Source organism: Scyliorhinus torazame, chromosome 11 (genome assembly GCF_047496885.1).
Source record: "Scyliorhinus torazame isolate Kashiwa2021f chromosome 11, sScyTor2.1, whole genome shotgun sequence".
In the NCBI taxonomy this organism is placed as follows: domain Eukaryota; kingdom Metazoa; phylum Chordata; class Chondrichthyes; order Carcharhiniformes; family Scyliorhinidae; genus Scyliorhinus; species Scyliorhinus torazame.
Window position 1 is genome coordinate 252,782,815 of NC_092717.1, and position 17,885 is coordinate 252,800,699.

Genomic DNA, 17,885 nt, shown 5'->3' on the forward strand with positions numbered 1-17,885 from the left:
TCCTGTAGCCAATGATGACATAAAAATCAAAGACAAAGGTCCAGCAATCTCTTCCCTGGCCTCCCAGAGAATCCTAGGATAAATCCCATCAGGTCCCGGGGACTTATCTATTTTCAGCCTGTCCAGAATTGCCAACACCTCTTCCCTACGTACCTCAATGCCATCTATTGTATTAGCCTGGGGCTCAGCATTCTCCTCCACAACATTATCTTTTTCCTGAGTGAATACTGACGAAAAATATTCATTTAGTATCTCGCCTATCTCTTCAGTCTCCACACACAATTTCCCATCCCTGTCCTTGACTGGTCCTACTCTTTCCCTAGTCATTCGCTTATTCCTGACATAGCTATAGAAAGCTTTTGGGTTTTCCTTGATCCTTCCTGCCAAATACTTCTCATGTCCCCTCCTTGCTCGTCTTAGCTCTCTCTTTAGATCCTTCCTCGCTACCTTGTAACTATCCATCGCCCCAACCGAAACTTCACACTTCATCTTCACAAAGGCCTCCTTCTTCCTCTTAACAAGAGATTCCACTTCCTTGGTAAACCACGGTTCCCTCGCTCGACTCCTTCCTCCCTGTCTGACTGGTACATACTTATCAAGAACACGCAGTAGCTGATCCTTGAACAAGCCCCACTTATCCAGTGTGCCCAACACTTGCAGCCTACTTCTCCACCTTATCCCCCCCAAGTCACGTCTAATGGCATCATAATTGCCCTTCCCCCAGCTATAACTCTTGCCCTGCGGTGTATACTTACCCCTTTCCATCATTAACGTAAACGTCACCGAATTGTGGTCACTGTCCCCAAAGTGCTCTCCTACCTCCAAATCCAACACCTGGCCTGGTTCATTACCCAAAACCAAATCCAACGTGGCCTCTCCTCTTGTTGGCCTGTCAACATATTGTTTCAGGAAACCCTCCTGCACACACTGTACAAAAAACGACCCATCTATTGTACTCGAACTATATCTTTTCCAGTCAATATTTGGAAAGTTAAAGTCTCCCATAATAACTACCCTGTTACTTTCGCTCATATCCAGAATCATCTTCGCCATCCTTTCCTCTACATCCCTAGAACTATTAGGAGGCCGATAAAAAACTCCCAACAGGGTGACCTCTCCTTTCCTGTTTCTAACTTCAGCCCATACTACCTCGGAAGAAGAGTCCCCATCTAGCATCCTCTCCGTCACCGTAATACTGCTCTTGACTAGCAGCGCCACACCTCCCCCTCTTTTGCCTCCTTCTCTGAGCTTACTAAAACACCTAAACCCCGGACGGAACCTGCAACATCCATTCCTGTCCCTGCTCTATCCATGTCTCCGAAATGGCCACAACATCGATGTCCCAGGTACCAACCCATGCTGCCAGTTCCCCTACCTTGTTTCGTATACTCCTGGCATTGAAGTAGACACACTTCAAACCACCTACCTGAACACTGGCCCCCTCCTGCGACGTCAAATCTGTGCTCCTGACCTCTATACTCTCATTCTCCCTTACCCTAAAACTACAATCCAGGTTCCCATGCCCCTGCTGCATTAGTTTAAACCCCCCCAAAGAGCACTAACAAATCTCCCCCCCAGGATATTTGTGCCCCTCAGGTTCAGATGTAGACCATCCTGTCTGTAGAGGTCCCACCTTCCCCAGAAAGAGCCCCAGTTATCCAGAAATCTGAATCCCTCCCGCCTGCACCATCCCTGTAGCCACATGTTTAAATGCTCTCTCTCCCTATTCCTCATCTCACTATCACGTGGCACGGGCAACAACCCAGAGATAACAACTCTGTTTGTTCTAGTTCTGAACTTCCATCCTAGCTCCCTGAAAGCCTGCCTGACATCCTTGTCCCCTTTCCTACCTATGTCGTTAGTGCCAATGTGGACCACGACTTGGGGCTGCTCCCCCTCCCCCCTAAGGACCCGGAAAACACGATCCGAGACATCACGTACCCTTGCACCTGGGAGGCAACATACCAAACGTGAGTCTCTCACGCTCCCACAAAATCTCCTATCTGTGCCCCTGACTATAGAGTCCCCAATTACTAATGCTCTGCTCCTCTCCCCCCTTCCCTTCTGAGCAACAGGGACAGACCCCGTGCCAGAGGCCCGTACCCCATGGCTTACCCCTGGTAAGTCCCCCCCCCCACAAGTATCCAAAGCGGTATACTTGTTTCTCAGGGGAACGACCGCAGGGGATCCCTGCACTGACTGCTTTTTCCCAGTCCCTCTTACAGTTACCCACCTATCTCCAATCTTTGGTGTAACTAATTCCCTGAAGCTGCTATCTATGACCCCTTCTGCCTCCCGAATGATCCGAAGTTCTTCCAACTCCAGCTCCAGTTCCCTAACTCGGCCTTGGAGGAGCTGGAGATGGCAGCACTTCCTGCAGGTAAAATCAGCAGGGACACTAACTGCATCCCTCACCTCAAACATCCTGCAGGAGGAACATTGCACTCCCTTCCCTGCCATTCCTCTTACTTTCTACCAAGATCTGGCTAACAGCTAAATTTAATTTTTATTAAAAAAAAAATAATAATATAATAAAATATGGTACTTACCTCAGACCAATGGGTTTTATTATTAGGTTAGAGGGGGAGGGCGGGTGGGAGACACTACACGTGTAGTGTCTCGGGTTTCCTCTCCACCAGAATTTATTGGTGAGGGTCTTCCCAGACGTCTGCGGGTCGACTTCCTGTTCCCGCCTAAAAAACTAATTTAAAAAAAAGAAAAATTCTCAGCTCCTGCTGAAATTGACTAACCAGCCAGCTCCACTCCCGCCGAAATCGACTGGCCTGCCCCTGCAAAGACAAGTGCTTTTAAAGGACAGACTTACCTCCCAGCAGCCACTTCCGCAATGCTCCCGCTGAAACTGACTCACCAGCTGATTCTCCCGCCGAAATCGACTCCGAAATTGGTCTGTATGTGGACCCACATTGAACATAGAACATACAGTGCAGGAGGCCATTCAGCCCATCGAGTCTGCACCGACCCACTTAAGCCCTCACTTCCACCCTATCCCCGAAACCCAATAACCCCACCTGACCTTTTTGGTCAATAAGGGCAATTTAGCATGGCCAATCCACCTAACCTGCACATCTTTGGACTGTGGGAGGAAACCGGAGCACCCGGAGGAAACCCACGCACACACGAGGAGGATGTGCAGACTCCGCACAGACAGTGACCCAAGCCGGAATCGAACCTGGGACCCTGGAGCTGTGAAGCAGCAGTGCTAACCACTGTGCTACTGTGCTGACCTTGGATCCATTTTAATTTTACACCAAACTCCTCAAACTCTTCTTAAATTCCAACGTGAATCATAACCACGGATCTTCCCCCCCTTCCTCCACCCCAGTTTCTTCCCCAATTGTGTGGAGCTGTCCTGAAGCAGGCGTTGAGCAGGAAACACAGCCTTCGGAACAGTAGGGGCTGTTTAGCACAGGGCTAAATCGCTGGCTTTGAAAGCAGACCAAGGCAGGCCAGCAGCACGGTTCAATTCCCGTACCAGCCTCCCCGAACAGGCGCCGGAATGTGGCGATTAGGGGCTTTTCACAGTAACTTCATTGAACCCTACTTGTGACAATAAGCGATTTTCATTTCATTTCATCTACCCCCACTAGGTATACTGTCCTCTATCACTACCACATTCCTTTCCACTACCCCACTTGAATGGCCTCATGCAGCACGTCGCCATGGTCAGCTTGTCCGTCCACCCTGCTGACTTTCCACTCTTCCCACAGGCAGTAAGAAACCTCGACCTGCTGAATAAAGGCAAAGAGGCTCCTCCAACATTCAGCTGCCTGATTCTCAGTCTTACCTGTTCTTTTCCTTTCCATTCACATGACGCTGAAGCTGTTTGGGCAGTTGATTGTTTTGAACCTGTATTGATGATATGTGAATTCTAACAGGTACCATTTTACCATGTGGCTGGCATGGCTGCAGTACTGCTGAGCTGTCTGCAGGTGGTGGTGTTGGTCCATCTGAAGTCACAGGTCTGGCTGGCACCCCTTGCTGGTTCACTGTGGTAGTGCAGCAGAGGAACAGAAACTGCTCAGATCATTTGGATTTGACAGAAGCTGCCCTGTTTGCCACTGCACCATTTATATAATCTGGTTTGTGTGTAGCTACCTCTCCTCTCCAACCCACTGCAACAAAGTTGCAACTGGAATGGTCTATTCTGGGGAGGGGTGAGGAGAACATTGGGCTCGATGGTGATGCTGCTGCAGGTGAATAGGCTGCTGACAGTAGATGTCACTGCTCACTCGGAGAAAGTGGTCACTTGGGAGAAGAACCTGGAAGTGTTGAAACTTTGCTGAGGGAGAGTCAGCGCCTTTAGTGGAAAAGGAGATGTACAGGATTTCTGTAGATCACGATTAGCTCAGTCGGAAATGCTAACCCTACCTGCTGTTCACTCATTTAGTGGCTCAGAAGATTGTGGCATTGCGGAAGAAGCAGCAGCTATCGATTGGACCCTGCAAGTCATTGCCAAACTCCCCCAGCCATTCCTCTGTACCCAACGCCTCCATCCCGTCAGTACACATCAACCAGGTGAGCTGTCTGAACAGAACTAGGGGCAGTTGCTGGTTTTGTGGCTTTGTTACTGGGCCAGGGAGACGCAGGTTCAAATCCCAAATTCAAATTCAATTAATTTTAAAAAAGAAACATTAATTGAAAGCTAATCTCAGGAACGGTGACCATTGCCAGCAGTGGTGGTGGAGTCAGAGTCATTCGGGACATTTAAGCGACTCTTGGACAGGCACATGGACAGCAGTAAATTGAAGGGGTGTAGGTTAGGCTGATCTTAGATTAGGATAAATGGTCGGCACAACATCGTGGGCTGAAGGGCCTGTACTGTGCTGGACTGTGCTATTTCTATGAATAATCATCGATTGTCGTAAAAACCCATCTGGTTCACTAATGTCCTCCAGGGAAGGAAATCTGCCGTCCTTACCCGGTCTGGCCTACATGTGACTCCAGACCCACAGCAATGTGGTTGACTCTAATCCCCCCTCTGAAATGGCTATGCGACTTACTCAGTTGTGCCATAGAACTCCGACAGTGCTTGCACCGACGCTCCGAAAGACCACCCTACCTCGGGCAAATCCCCCGCATTATCCCTAAAACCCTACCGAACAATTGGACATGAAGGAGCAATTTATCACGGCTAATCCACCTAACCTGATCATCTTTGGAGAAAACCAACGCAGACACGGGGAGAACGTGCAAACTCCACACAGACAGTGGTCCAAGGCTGGAGTTGAACCCGGGTCCCTGGTGCTGTGAGGCATCAGTACTAATCACTGTGCCACCACGCCCGGGTCCCTGGTGCTGTGCGGCATCAGTACTAATCACTGTGCCACCACGCCCGGGTCCATGGTGCTGTGAGGCATCAGTACTAATCACTGTGCCACCACGCCCGGGTCCCTGGTGCTGTGCGGCATCAGTACTAATCACTGTGCCACCATGCCCGGGTCCCTGGTGCTGTGCGGCATCAGTACTAATCACTGTGCCACCACGCCCGGGTCACTAGTGCTGTGAGGCATCAGTACTAATCACTGTGCCACCATGCCCGGGTCCCTGGTGCTGTGAGGCATCAGTACTAATCACTGTGCCACCATGCCCGGGTCCCTAGTGCTGTGAGGCATCAGTACTAATCACTGTGCCACCATGCCCGGGTCCCTAGTGCTGTGAGGCATCAGTACTAATCACTGTGCCACCACGCCCGGGTCACTAGTGCTGTGCGGCATCAGTACTAATCACTGTGCCACCATGCCCGGGTCCCTGGTGCTGTGAGGCATCAGTACTAATCACTGTGCCACCACGCCCGGGTCCCTAGTGCTGTGCGGCATCAGTACTAATCACTGTGCCACCATGCCCGGGTCCCTAGAGCTGTGCGGCATCAGTACTAATCACTGTGCCACCACGCCCGGGTCCCTGGTGCTGTGCGGCATCAGTCCTCATCACTGTGCCACCACGCCCGGGTCCCTGGTGCTGTGCGGCATCAGTACTAATCACTGTGCCACCATGCCCGGGTCCCTGGTGCTGTGAGGCATCAGTACTAATCACTGTGCCACCATGCCCGGGTCCCTGGTGCTGTGCGGCATCAGTACTAATCACTGTGCCACCATGCCCGGGTCCCTAGTGCTGTGCGGCATCAGTACTAATCACTGTGCCACCACGCCCGGGTCCCTGGTGCTGTGCGGCATCAGTACTAATCACTGTGCCACCACGCCCGGGTCCCTGGTGCTGTGAGGCATCAGTACTAATCACTGTGCCACCATGCCCGGGTCCCTAGTGCTGTGCGGCATCAGTACTAATCACTGTGCCACCACGCCCGGGTCCCTAGTGCTGTGCGGCATCAGTACTAATCACTGTGCCACCACGCCCGGGTCCCTGGTGCTGTGCGGCATCAGTACTAATCACAGTGCCACCACGCCCGGGTCCCTGGTGCTGTGAGGCATCAGTACTAATCACTGTGCCACCACGCCCGGGTCCCTAGTGCTGTGCGGCATCAGTACTAATCACTGTGCCACCACGCCCGGGTCCCTAGTGCTGTGAGGCATCAGTACTAATCACTGTGCCACCACGCCCGGGTCCCTGGTGCTGTGAGGCATCAGTACTAATCACTGTGCCACCACGCCCGGGTCCCTGGTGCTGTGCGGCATCAGTACTAATCACTGTGCCACCACGCCCGGGTCCCTGGTGCTGTGAGGCATCAGTACTAATCACTGTGCCACCATGCCCGGGTCCCTAGTGCTGTGAGGCATCAGTACTAATCACTGTGCCACGACGCCCGGGTCCCTGGTGCTGTGCGGCATCAGTACTAATCATTGTGCCACCATGCCCTGGTCCCTGGTGCTGTGCGGCATCAGTACTAATCACTGTGCCACCACGCCCGGGTCCCTGGTGCTGTGCGGCATCAGTACTAATCACTGTGCCACCACGCCCGGGTCCCTAGTGCTGTGCGGCATCAGTACTAATCACTGTGCCACCACGCCCGGGTCCCTGGTGCTGTGCGGCATCAGTACTAATCACTGTGCCACCATGCCCGGGTCCCTGGTGCTGTGCGGCATCAGTACTAATCACTGTGCCACCATGCCCGGGTCCCTGGTGCTGTGAGGCATCAGTACTAATCACTGTGCCACCACGCCCGGGTCCCTGGTGCTGTGAGGCATCAGTACTAATCACTGTGCCACCACGCCCGGGTCCCTGGTGCTGTGCGGCATCAGTACTAATCACTGTGCCACCACGCCCGGGTCCCTGGTGCTGTGCGGCATCAGTACTAATCACGGTGCCACCACGCCCGGGTCCCTGGTGCTGTGCGGCATCAGTACTAATCACTGTGCCACCACGCCGCCCTTGGCACACCGTGGGAAAAAACAGTGCAGAAAAGTGTCTAACCATGTGGGTGTAGGCAGACCCCACGGTTCAGAGTTCAAGATGGTATCTCACCGCCAGCCTGTCCTGTGCAATTATGATTAGGGAACAAATACTGGTCTTGCCAGAGATGCCCATCTCCGAGGAAAGAGCAGAAATGAAATTTGGCTATTGTGTTGGGTGTGAGTGCTAACTGCAGGGTTTGTGTATAGAGTTGGGTGAGAGTGCTGACTGTACTGTTTGGGTACTGTGCTGGGTGTGAGTGCTAACTGTACTGTTTGGGTATTGTGTTGGGTGTGAGTGCTAACTACTGTTTGGGACTGTGTTGGGTGTGAGTGCTAACTGTACTGTTTGGGTATTGTGTTGGGTGTGAGTGCTAACTGTACTGTTTGGGTATTGTGTTGGGTGTGAGTGCTAACTACTGTTTGGGACTGTGTTGGGTGTGAGTGCTAACTGTACTGTTTGGGTATTGTGTTGGGTGTGAGTGCTAACTACTGTTTGGGACTGTGTTGGGTGTGAGTGCTATCTGTACTGTTTGGGTATTGTGTTGGGTGTGAGTGTAACTACTGTTTGGGTATTGTGTTGGGTGTGAGTGCTAACTACTGTTTGGGTATTGTGTTGGGTGTGAGTGCTAACTACTGTTTGGGACTGTGTTGGGTGTGAGTGCTATCTGTACTGTTTGGGTATTGTATTGGGTGTGAGTGTAACTACTGTTTGGGTATTGTGTTGGGTGTGAGTGCTAACTGTACTGTTTGGGTATTGTGTTGGGTGTGAGAGCTAACTGAACTGTTTGGGTATTGTGTTGGGTGTGACTGCTAACTACTGTTTGGGTATTGTGTTGGGTGTGAGTGCTAACTGTACTGTTTGGGTATTGTGTTGGGTGTGAGTGCTAACTTTACTGTTTGGGACTGTGTTGGGTGTGAGTGCTATCTGTACTGTTTGGGTATTGTATTGGGTGTGAGTGTAACTACTGTTTGGGTATTGTGTTGGGTGTGAGTGCTAACTACTGTTTGGGTATTGTGTTGGGTGTGAGTGCTAACTACTGTTTGGGACTGTGTTGGGTGTGAGTGCTATCTGTACTGTTTGGGTATTGTATTGGGTGTGAGTGTAACTACTGTTTGGGTATTGTGTTGGGTGTGAGTGCTAACTGTACTGTTTGGGTATTGTGTTGGGTGTGAGAGCTAACTGAACTGTTTGGGTATTGTGTTGGGTGTGACTGCTAACTACTGTTTGGGTATTGTGTTGGGTGTGAGTGCTAACTGTACTGTTTGGGTATTGTGTTGGGTGTGAGTGCTAACTACTGTTTGGGTATTGTGTTGTGTGTGAGTGCTAACTACTGTTTGGGTATTGTGTTGGGTGTGAGTGCTAACTGTACTGTTTGGGTATTGTGTTGGGTGTGAGTGCTAACTACTGTTTGGGTATTGTGTTGGGTGTGAGTGTAACTGTACTGTTTGGGTATTGTGTTGGGTGTGAGTGCTAACTACTGTTTGGGTATTGTGTTGGGTGTGAGTGCTAACTGTACTGTTTGGGTATTGTGTTGGGTGTGAGTGCTAACTACTGTTTGGGTATTGTGTTGGGTGTGAGTGTAACTGTACTGTTTGGGTATTGTGTTGGGTGTGAGTGCTAACTGTACTGTTTGGGTATTGTGTTGGGTGTGAGTGCTAACTGTACTGTTTGGGTATTGTGTTGGGTGTGAGTGCTAACTACTGTTTGGGATTGTGTTGGGCGAGTGTAACTGTCCTGTTTGGGATTGTGTTGGGTGTGAGTGCTAACTGTACCTTTTGGGTATTGTGTTCGGTGTGGGTGCTGACTGTACTGTTTGGGTATTGTGTTGGGTGTGAGTGCTAACTGTACTGTTTGGGTATTGTGTTGGGTGTGAGTGCTAACTGTACTGTTTGGGTATTGTGTTGGGTGTGAGTGCTACCGACTGTTTGGGTATTGTGTTGGGTGTGAGTGCTAACTTTACTGTTTGGGTATTGTGTTGGGTGTGAGAGCTAACTGTACTGTTTGGATATTGTGTTGGGTGTGAGTGCTAACTACTGTTTGGGTATTGTGTTGGGTGTGAGCGCTAACTGTACTGTTTGGGTATTGTGTTGGGTGTGGGTGCTGACTGTGCTGTTTGGGTATTGTGTTGGGTGTGAGCGCTAACTGTACTGTTTGGGTATTGTGTTGAGGGTGGGTGCTGACTGTACTGTTTGGGTATTGCGTTGGGTGTGAGTGCTAACTGTACTGTTTGGGTATTGTGTTGGGTGTGAGTGCTAACTGTACTGTTTGGTTATTGTGTTGGGTGTGAGTGCTAACTACTGTTTGGGTATTGTGTTGGGTGTGAGTGCGAACTGTACTGTTTGTGTATTGTGTTGGGTGTGAGAGCTAACTACTGTTTGGGTATTGTGTTGGGTGTGAGTGCTAACTTTACTGTTTGGGTATTGTGTTGGGTGTGAGTGCTAACTACTGTTTGGGTATTGTATTGGGTGTGAGAGCTAAGCGTACTGTTTGGGTACTGTATTGGGTGTGAGAGCTAAGTGTACTGTTTGGGTATTGTGTTGGGTGTGAGTGCTAACTGTACTGTTTGGGTACTGTGTTGGGTGTGAGTGCTAACTGTACTGTTTGGGTATTGCTTTGGGTGTGAGTGCTAACTGTACTGTTTGGGTATTGTGTTGGGTGTGAGTGCTAACTACTGTTTGGATATTGTGTTGGGTGTGAGTGTAACTACTGTTTGGGTATTGCATTGGGTGTGAGTGCTAACTGTACTGTTTGGGTATTGTGTTGGGTGTGAGAGCTAACTGTACTGTTTGGGTATTGTGTTGGGTGTGAGTGCTAACTACTGTTTGGGTATTGTGTTGTGTGTGAGTGCTAACTGTACTGTTTGGGTATTGTGTTGGGTGTGAGTGCTAACTACAGTTTGGGTATTGTGTTGGGTGTGAGTGCTAACTGTACTGTTTGGGTATTGTGTTGGGTGTGAGTGCTAACTACTGTTTGGGTATTGTGTTGGGTGTGAGTGCTAACTGTACTGTTTGGGTATTGTGTTGGGTGTGAGTGCTAACTACTGTTTGGGTATTGTGTTGGGTGTGAGTGCTAACTGTACTGTTTGGGTATTGTGTTGGGTGTGAGTGCTAACTTTACTGTTTGGGTATTGCGTAGGGTGTGAGTGCTAACTGAACCGTTTGGGTATTGCGTAGGGTGTGAGTGCTAACTACTGTTTGTGTATTGTGTTGGGTGTGAGTGCTAACTTTACTGTTTGGGTATTGTGTTCGGTGTGAGTGCTAACTTTACTGTTTGGGTATTGCGTAGGGTGTGAGTGCTAACTGAACCGTTTGGGTATTGCGTAGGGTGTGAGTGCTAACTACTGTTTGGGAATTGTGTTGGATGTGAGTGCTAACTACTGTTTGGGACTGTGTTGGGTGTGAGTGTAACTGTACTGTTTGGGACTGTGTTGGGTGTGAGTGCTAACTGAACCGTTTGGGTATTGCGTAGGGTGTGAGTGCTAACTACTGTTTGGGAATTGTGTTGGATGTGAGTGCTAACTACTGTTTGGGTATTGTGTTGGGTGTGAGTGCTAACTACTGTTTGTGTATTGTATTGGGTGTGAGAGCTAACTGTACTGTTTGGGTACTGTGTTGGGTGTGAGTGTAACTGTACTGTTTGGGTATTGTGTTGGGTGTGAGTGCTAACTGTACTGTTTGGGTATTGTGTTGGGTGTGAGTGCTAACTGTACTGTTTGGGTATTGTGTTGGGTGTGAGTGCTAACTACTGTTTGTGTATTGTATTGGGTGTGAGAGCTAACTGTACTGTTTGGGTACTGTGTTGGGTGTGAGAGCTAACTGTACTGTTTGGATATTGTGTTGGGTGTGAGTGCTAACTACTGTTTGGGTATTGAATTGGGTGTGAGTGCTAACTGTACTGTTTGGGTATTGTGTTGGGTGTGAGTGTTAACTGTACTGTTTGGGTATTGTGTTGGGTGTGAGTGCTGACTACTGTTTGGGACTGTGTTGGGTGTGAGAGCTAACTGTACTGTTTGGATATTGTGTTGGGTGTGAGTGCTAACTACTGTTTGGGTATTGTGTTGGGTGTGAGTGTAACTGTACTGTTTGGGTATTGTGTTGGGTGTGAGAGCTAACTACTGTTTGGGTATTGTGTTTGGTATGAGTGCTAACTACTGTTTGGGTACTGTGTTGGGCGTGAGTGTAACTGTACTGTTTGGGTATTGTGTTGGGTGTGAGTGCTAACTGTACTGTTTGGGTACTGTGTTGGGTGTGAGAGCTAACTGTACTGTTTGGGTATTGTGTTGAGTGCGAGAGCTAACTGTACTGTTTGGATATTGTGTTGGGTGTGAGAGCTAACTACTGTTTGGGTATTGTGTTGGGTGTGAGTGCTAACTACTGTTTGGGTATTGTGTTGGGTGTGAGTGCTAACTGTACTGTTTGGGTACTGTGTTGGGTGTGAGAGCTAACTGTACTGTTTGGATATTGTGTTGGGTGTGAGTGCTAACTACAGTTTGGGTATTGTGTTGGGTGTGAGCGCTAACTGTACTGTTTGGGTATTGTGTTGGGTGTGGGTGCTGACTGTACTGTTTGGGTATTGTGTTGGGTGTGAGCGCTAACTGTACTGTTTGGGTATTGTGTTGGGTGTGGGTGCTGACTACTGTTTGGGTATTGTGTTGGGTGTGAGAGCTAACTGTACTGTTTGGGTATTGTGTTGGGTGTGAGTGCTAACTGTACTGTTTGGGTATTGTGTTGGGTGTGAGTGCTAACTACTGTTTTAGGTATTGTGTTGGGTATGAGTGCTAACTACTGTTTGGGAATTGTGTTGGGTGTGAGTGCTAACTGTACTGTTTGGGTATTGTGTTGGGTGTGAGTGCTAACTGTACTGTTTGGGTATTGTGTTGGGTGTGAGTGCTAACTACTGTTTGGGAATTGTGTTGGGTGTGAGTGCTAACAGTACTGTTTTTGTATTGTGTTGGGTGTGAGAGCTAACTGTACTGTTTGGGTATTGTGTTGAGTGTGAGAGCTAACTGTACTGTTTGGATATTGTGTTGGGTGTGAGAGCTAACTGGACTGTTTGGGTATTGTGTTGGGTGTGAGTGCTAACTACTGTTTGGGTATTGTGTTGGGTGTGAGTGCTAACTGTACTGTTTGGGTATTGTGTTGGGTGTGAGTGCTAACTACTGTTTGGGTATTGTGTTGGGTGTGAGTGCTAACTGTATTGTTTGGGTATTGCATTGGGTGTGAGTGCTAACTGTACTGTTTGGGTATTGTGTTGGGTGTGAGTGCTAACTTTACTGTTTGGGTATTGTGTTGGGTGTGAGTGCTAACTTTACTGTTTGGGTATTGCGTAGGGTGTGAGTGCTAACTGAACCGTTTGGGTATTGCGTAGGGTGTGAGTGCCAACTACTGTTTGGGTACTGTGTTGGGTGTGAGAGCTAACTACTGTTTGGGTACTGTGTTGGGTGTGAGAGCTAACTGTACTGTTTGGGTATTGTGTTGGGTGTGAGTGCTAACTGTACTGTTTGGGTATTGTGTTGGGTGTGAGTGCTAACTACTGTTTGGGTATTGCATTGGGTGTGAGTGCTAACTACTGTTTGGGTATTGTGTTGGGTGTGAGTGCTAACTGTACTGTTTGGGTATTGTGTTGGGTGTGAGTGCTAACTACTGTTTGGGTATTGCATTGGGTGTGAGTGCTAACTACTGTTTGGGTATTGTGTTGGGTGTGAGTGCTAACTGTACTGTTTGGGTATTGTGTTGGGTGTGAGTGCTAACTGTACTGTTTGGGTATTGTGTTGGGTGTGAGTGCTAACTGTACTGTTTGGGTATTGTGTTGGGTGTGAGTGCTAACTACTGTTTGGGTATTGCATTGGGTGTGAGTGCTAACTACTGTTTGGGTATTGTGTTGGGTGTGAGTGCTAACTGTACTGTTTGGGTATTGTGTTGGGTGTGAGTGCTAACTGTACTGTTTGGGTATTGTGTTGGGTGTGAGTGCAAACGACTGTTTGGGTATTGTGTTGGGTGTGAGAGCTAACTGTACTGTTTGGGTATTGTGTTGGGTGTGAGTGCTAACTACTGTTTGGGTATTGCATTGGGTGTGAGTGCTAACTACTGTTTGGGTACTGTGTTGGGTGTGAGTGCTAACTGTACTGTTTGGGTATTGTGTTGGTTGTGAGTGCTAACTACTGTTTGGGTATTGCATTGGGTGTGAGTGCTAACTACTGTTTGGGTACTGTGTTGGGTGTGAGTGCTAACGACTGTTTGGGTACTGTGTTGGGTGTGAGTGCTAACTGTACTGTTTGGGTATTGTGTTGGGTGTGAGTGCTAACTGTACTGTTTGGGTATTGTGTTGGGTGTGAGTGCTAACTACTGTTTGGGTACTGTGTTGGGTGTGATTGCTAACTACTGTTTGGGTATTGTGTTGGGTGTGAGTGCTAACTACTGTTTGGGTACTGTGTTGGGTGTGAGTGCTAACTGTACTGTTTGGGTATTGTGTTGGGTGTGAGTGCTAACTACTGTTTGGGTATTGCATTGGGTGTGAGTGCTAAATACTGTTTGGGACTGTGTTGGGTGTGAGAGCTAACTGTACTGTTTGGGTATTGTGTTGGGTGTGAGTGCTAACTACTGTTTGGGTATTTCGTAGGGTGTGAGTGCTAACTACTGTTTGGGTACTGTGTTGGGGTGAGAGCTAACTGAACCGTTTGGGTACTGTGTTGGGTGTGAGTGCTAACTACTGTTTGGGTATTGTGTTGGGTGTGAGTGCAACTACTGTTTGGGTATTGTATTGGGTGTGAGAGCTAACTGTACTGTTTGGGTATTGTGTTGGGTGTGAGTGCTAACTGTACTGTTTGGGTATTGTGTTGGGTGTGAGTGCTAACTACTGTTTGGGTACTGTGCTGGGTGTGAGTGCTAACTGTACTGTTTGGGTATTGTGTTGGGTGTGAGTGCTAACTACTGTTTGGGTATTGCATTGGGTGTGAGTGCTAACTACTGTTTGGGTATTGTGTTGGGTGTGACAGCTAACTACTGTTTGGGAATTGAGTTGGGTGTGAGAGCTAACTGTACTGTTTGGGTATTGTGTTGAGTGTGAGAGCTAACTGTACTGTTTGGATATTGTGTTGGGTGTGAGAGCGAACTACTGTTTGGGTATTGTGTTGGGTGTGAGTGCTAACTACTGTTTGGGTATTGTGTTGGGTGTGAGTGCTAACTGTACTGTTTGGGTATTGTGTTTGGTGTGAGTGCTAACTACTGTTTGGGTATTGTGTTGGGTGTGAGTGCTAACTGTATTGTTTGGGTATTGCATTGGGTGTGAGTGCTAACTGTACTGTTTGGGTATTGTGTTGGGTGTGAGTGCTAACTTTACTGTTTGGGTATTGCGGAGGGTGTGAGTGCTAACTGAACCGTTTGGGTATTGCGTAGGGTGTGAGTGCTAACTACTGTTTGGGTACTGTGTTGGGGGTGAGAGCTAACTACTGTTTGGGACTGTGTTGGGTGTGAGTGCTAACAACGGTTTGGGTATTGTGTTGGGTGTGAGAGCTAACTGTACTGTTTGGATATTGTGTTGGCTGTGAGTGCTAACTGTACTGTTTGGGTATTGTGTTGGGTGTGAGTGCTAACTACTGTTTGGGTACTGTGTTGGGTGTGAGTGCTAACTGTACTGTTTGGGTATTGTGTTGGGTGTGAGTGCTAACTACTGTTTGGGTATTGCATTGGGTGTGAGTGCTAACTACTGTTTGGGTATTGTGTTGGGTGTGAGAGCTAAGTACTGTTTGGGTATTTCGTAGGGTGTGAGTGCTAACTACTGTTTGGGTACTGTGTTGGGGGTGAGAGCTAACCGAACCGTTTGGGTACTGTGTTGGGTGTGAGTGCTAACTACTGTTTGGGTATTGTGTTGGGTGTGAGTGCAACTACTGTTTGGGTATTGTATTGGGTGTGAGAGCTAACTGTACTGTTTGGGTATTGTGTTGGGTGTGAGTGCTAACTGTACTGTTTGGGTACTGTGCTGGGTGTGAGTGCTAACTACTGTTTGGGTATTGTGTTGGGTGTGAGTGCAACTACTGTTTGGGTATTGTATTGGGTGTGAGAGCTAACTGTACTGTTTGGGTATTGTGTTGGGTGTGAGTGCTAACTGTACTGTTTGGGTATTGTGTTGGGTGTGAGTGCAACTACTGTTTGGGTATTGTATTGGGTGTGAGACCTAACTGTACTGTTTGGGTATTGTGTTGGGTGTGAGTGCTAACTGTACTGTTTGGGTATTGTGTTGTGTGTGAGTGCTAACTACTGTTTGGGTATTGCATTGGGTGTGAGTGCTAACTACTGTTTGGGTATTGTGTTGGGTGTGAGAGCTAACTGTACTGTTTGGGAATTGAGTTGTGTGTGAGTGCTAACTGTACTGTTTGGATATTTAGTTGGATGTGAGTACTAACTACTGTTTGGGTACTGTGTTGGGTGTGAGTGCTAACTGTACTGTTTGGGTATTGTGTTGGGTGTGAGTGCTAACTGTACTGTTTGGGTACTGTGTTGGGTGTGAGAGCTAACTGTACTGTTTGGGAATTGAGTTGTGTGTGAGTGCTAACTGTACTGTTTGGATATTGTGTTGGGTGTGAGTGCTAACTACTGTTTGGGTATTGTGTTGGGTGTGAGTGCTAAATACTGTTTGGGACTGTGTTGGGTGAGTGTAACTGTACTGTTTTGGTATTGTGTTGGGTGTGAGTGCTAACTATTGTTTGGATATTGTGTTGGGTGTGAGAGCTAACTGTACTGTTTGGGTATTGTGTTGGGTGTGAGTGCTAACTGTACTGTTTGGGTATTGTGTTGGGTGTGAGTGCTAACTACTGTTTGGGTACTGTGCTGGGTGTGAGTGCTAACTGTACTGTTTGGGTATTGTGTTGGGTGTGAGTGCTAACTACTGTTTGGGTATTGCATTGGGTGTGAGTGCTAACTACTGTTTGGGTATTGTGTTGGGTGTGACAGCTAACTACTGTTTGGGAATTGAGTTGGGTGTGAGAGCTAACTGTACTGTTTGGGTATTGTGTTGAGTGTGAGAGCTAACTGTACTGTTTGGATATTGTGTTGGGTGTGAGAGCGAACTACTGTTTGGGTATTGTGTTGGGTGTGAGTGCTAACTACTGTTTGGGTATTGTGTTGGGTGTGAGTGCTAACTGTACTGTTTGGGTATTGTGTTTGGTGTGAGTGCTAACTACTGTTTGGGTATTGTGTTGGGTGTGAGTGCTAACTGTATTGTTTGGGTATTGCATTGGGTGTGAGTGCTAACTGTACTGTTTGGGTATTGTGTTGGGTGTGAGTGCTAACTTTACTGTTTGGGTATTGCGTAGGGTGTGAGTGCTAACTGAACCGTTTGGGTATTGCGGAGGGTGTGAGTGCTAACTACTGTTTGGGTACTGTGTTGGGGCTGAGAGCTAACTACTGTTTGGGACTGTGTTGGGTGTGAGTGCTAACTACGGTTTGGGTATTGTGTTGGGTGTGAGAGCTAACTGTACTGTTTGGATATTGTGTTGGCTGTGAGTGCTAACTGTACTGTTTGGGTATTGTGTTGGGTGTGAGTGCTAACTACTGTTTGGGTACTGTGTTGGGTGTGAGTGCTAACTGTACTGTTTGGATATTGTGTTGAGTGTGAGAGCTAACTGTATTGTTTGGATATTGTGTTGGCTGTGAGTGCTAACTGTACTGTTTGGGTATTGTGTTGGGTGTGAGTGCTAACTACTGTTTGGGTACTGTGTTGGGTGTGAGTGCTAACTGTACTGTTTGGGTATTGTGTTGGGTGTGAGTGCTAACTACTGTTTGGGTATTGCATTGGGTGTGAGTGCTAACTACTGTTTGGGTATTGTGTTGGGTGTGAGAGCTAACTACTGTTTGGGTATTTCGTAGGGTGTGAGTGCTAACTACTGTTTGGGTACTGTGTTGGGGGTGAGAGCTAACCGAACCGTTTGGGTACTGTGTTGGGTGTGAGTGCTAACTAGTGTTAGGGTATTGTATTGGGTGTGAGAGCTAACTGTACTGTTTGGGTATTGTGTTGGGTGTGAGTGCTAACTGTACTGTTTGGGTACTGTGCTGGGTATTGTGTTGGGTGTGAGTGCTAACTACTGTTTGGGTATTGTGTTGGGTGTGAGTGCTAACTGTACTGTTTGGGTATTGTGTTGGGTGTGAGTGCTAACTACTGTTTGGGTATTGTGTTGGGTGTGAGTGCTAACTGTACTGTTTGGGTATTGTGTTGGGTGTGAGTGCTAACTACTGTTTGGGTATTGTGTTGTGTGTGAGTGCTAACTGTATTGTTTGGGTATTGTGTTGGGTGTGAGTGCTAACTTTACTGTTTGGGTATTGTGTTGGGTGTGAGTGCTAACTTTACTGTTTGGGTATTGCGTAGGGTGTGAGTGCTAACTACTGTTTGGGTACTGTGTTGGGGGTGAGAGCTAACTGAACCGTTTGGGTACTGTGTTGGGTGTGAGTGCTAACTACTGTTTGGGTATTGTGTTGGGTGTGAGTGCAACTACTGTTTGGGTATTGTATTGGGTGTGAGAG

The 17,885-nt window shown here is 48.1% G+C and overlaps 1 protein-coding gene across 2 annotated transcripts in view; it reads left to right on the top strand.

The window, feature by feature from the left end:
* The window catches only part of agap3 (ArfGAP with GTPase domain, ankyrin repeat and PH domain 3), a 1,400,505-nt gene that overhangs the window by 575,567 nt on the left and 807,053 nt on the right, over positions 1-17,885 (top strand). For both annotated transcript variants that reach the window (XM_072468572.1, XM_072468571.1), the window contains exon 7: positions 4,409-4,536. In XM_072468572.1, coding sequence (XP_072324673.1) covers positions 4,409-4,536 — 128 coding nt within the window. The remainder of the gene's footprint in view (positions 1-4,408; positions 4,537-17,885) is intronic.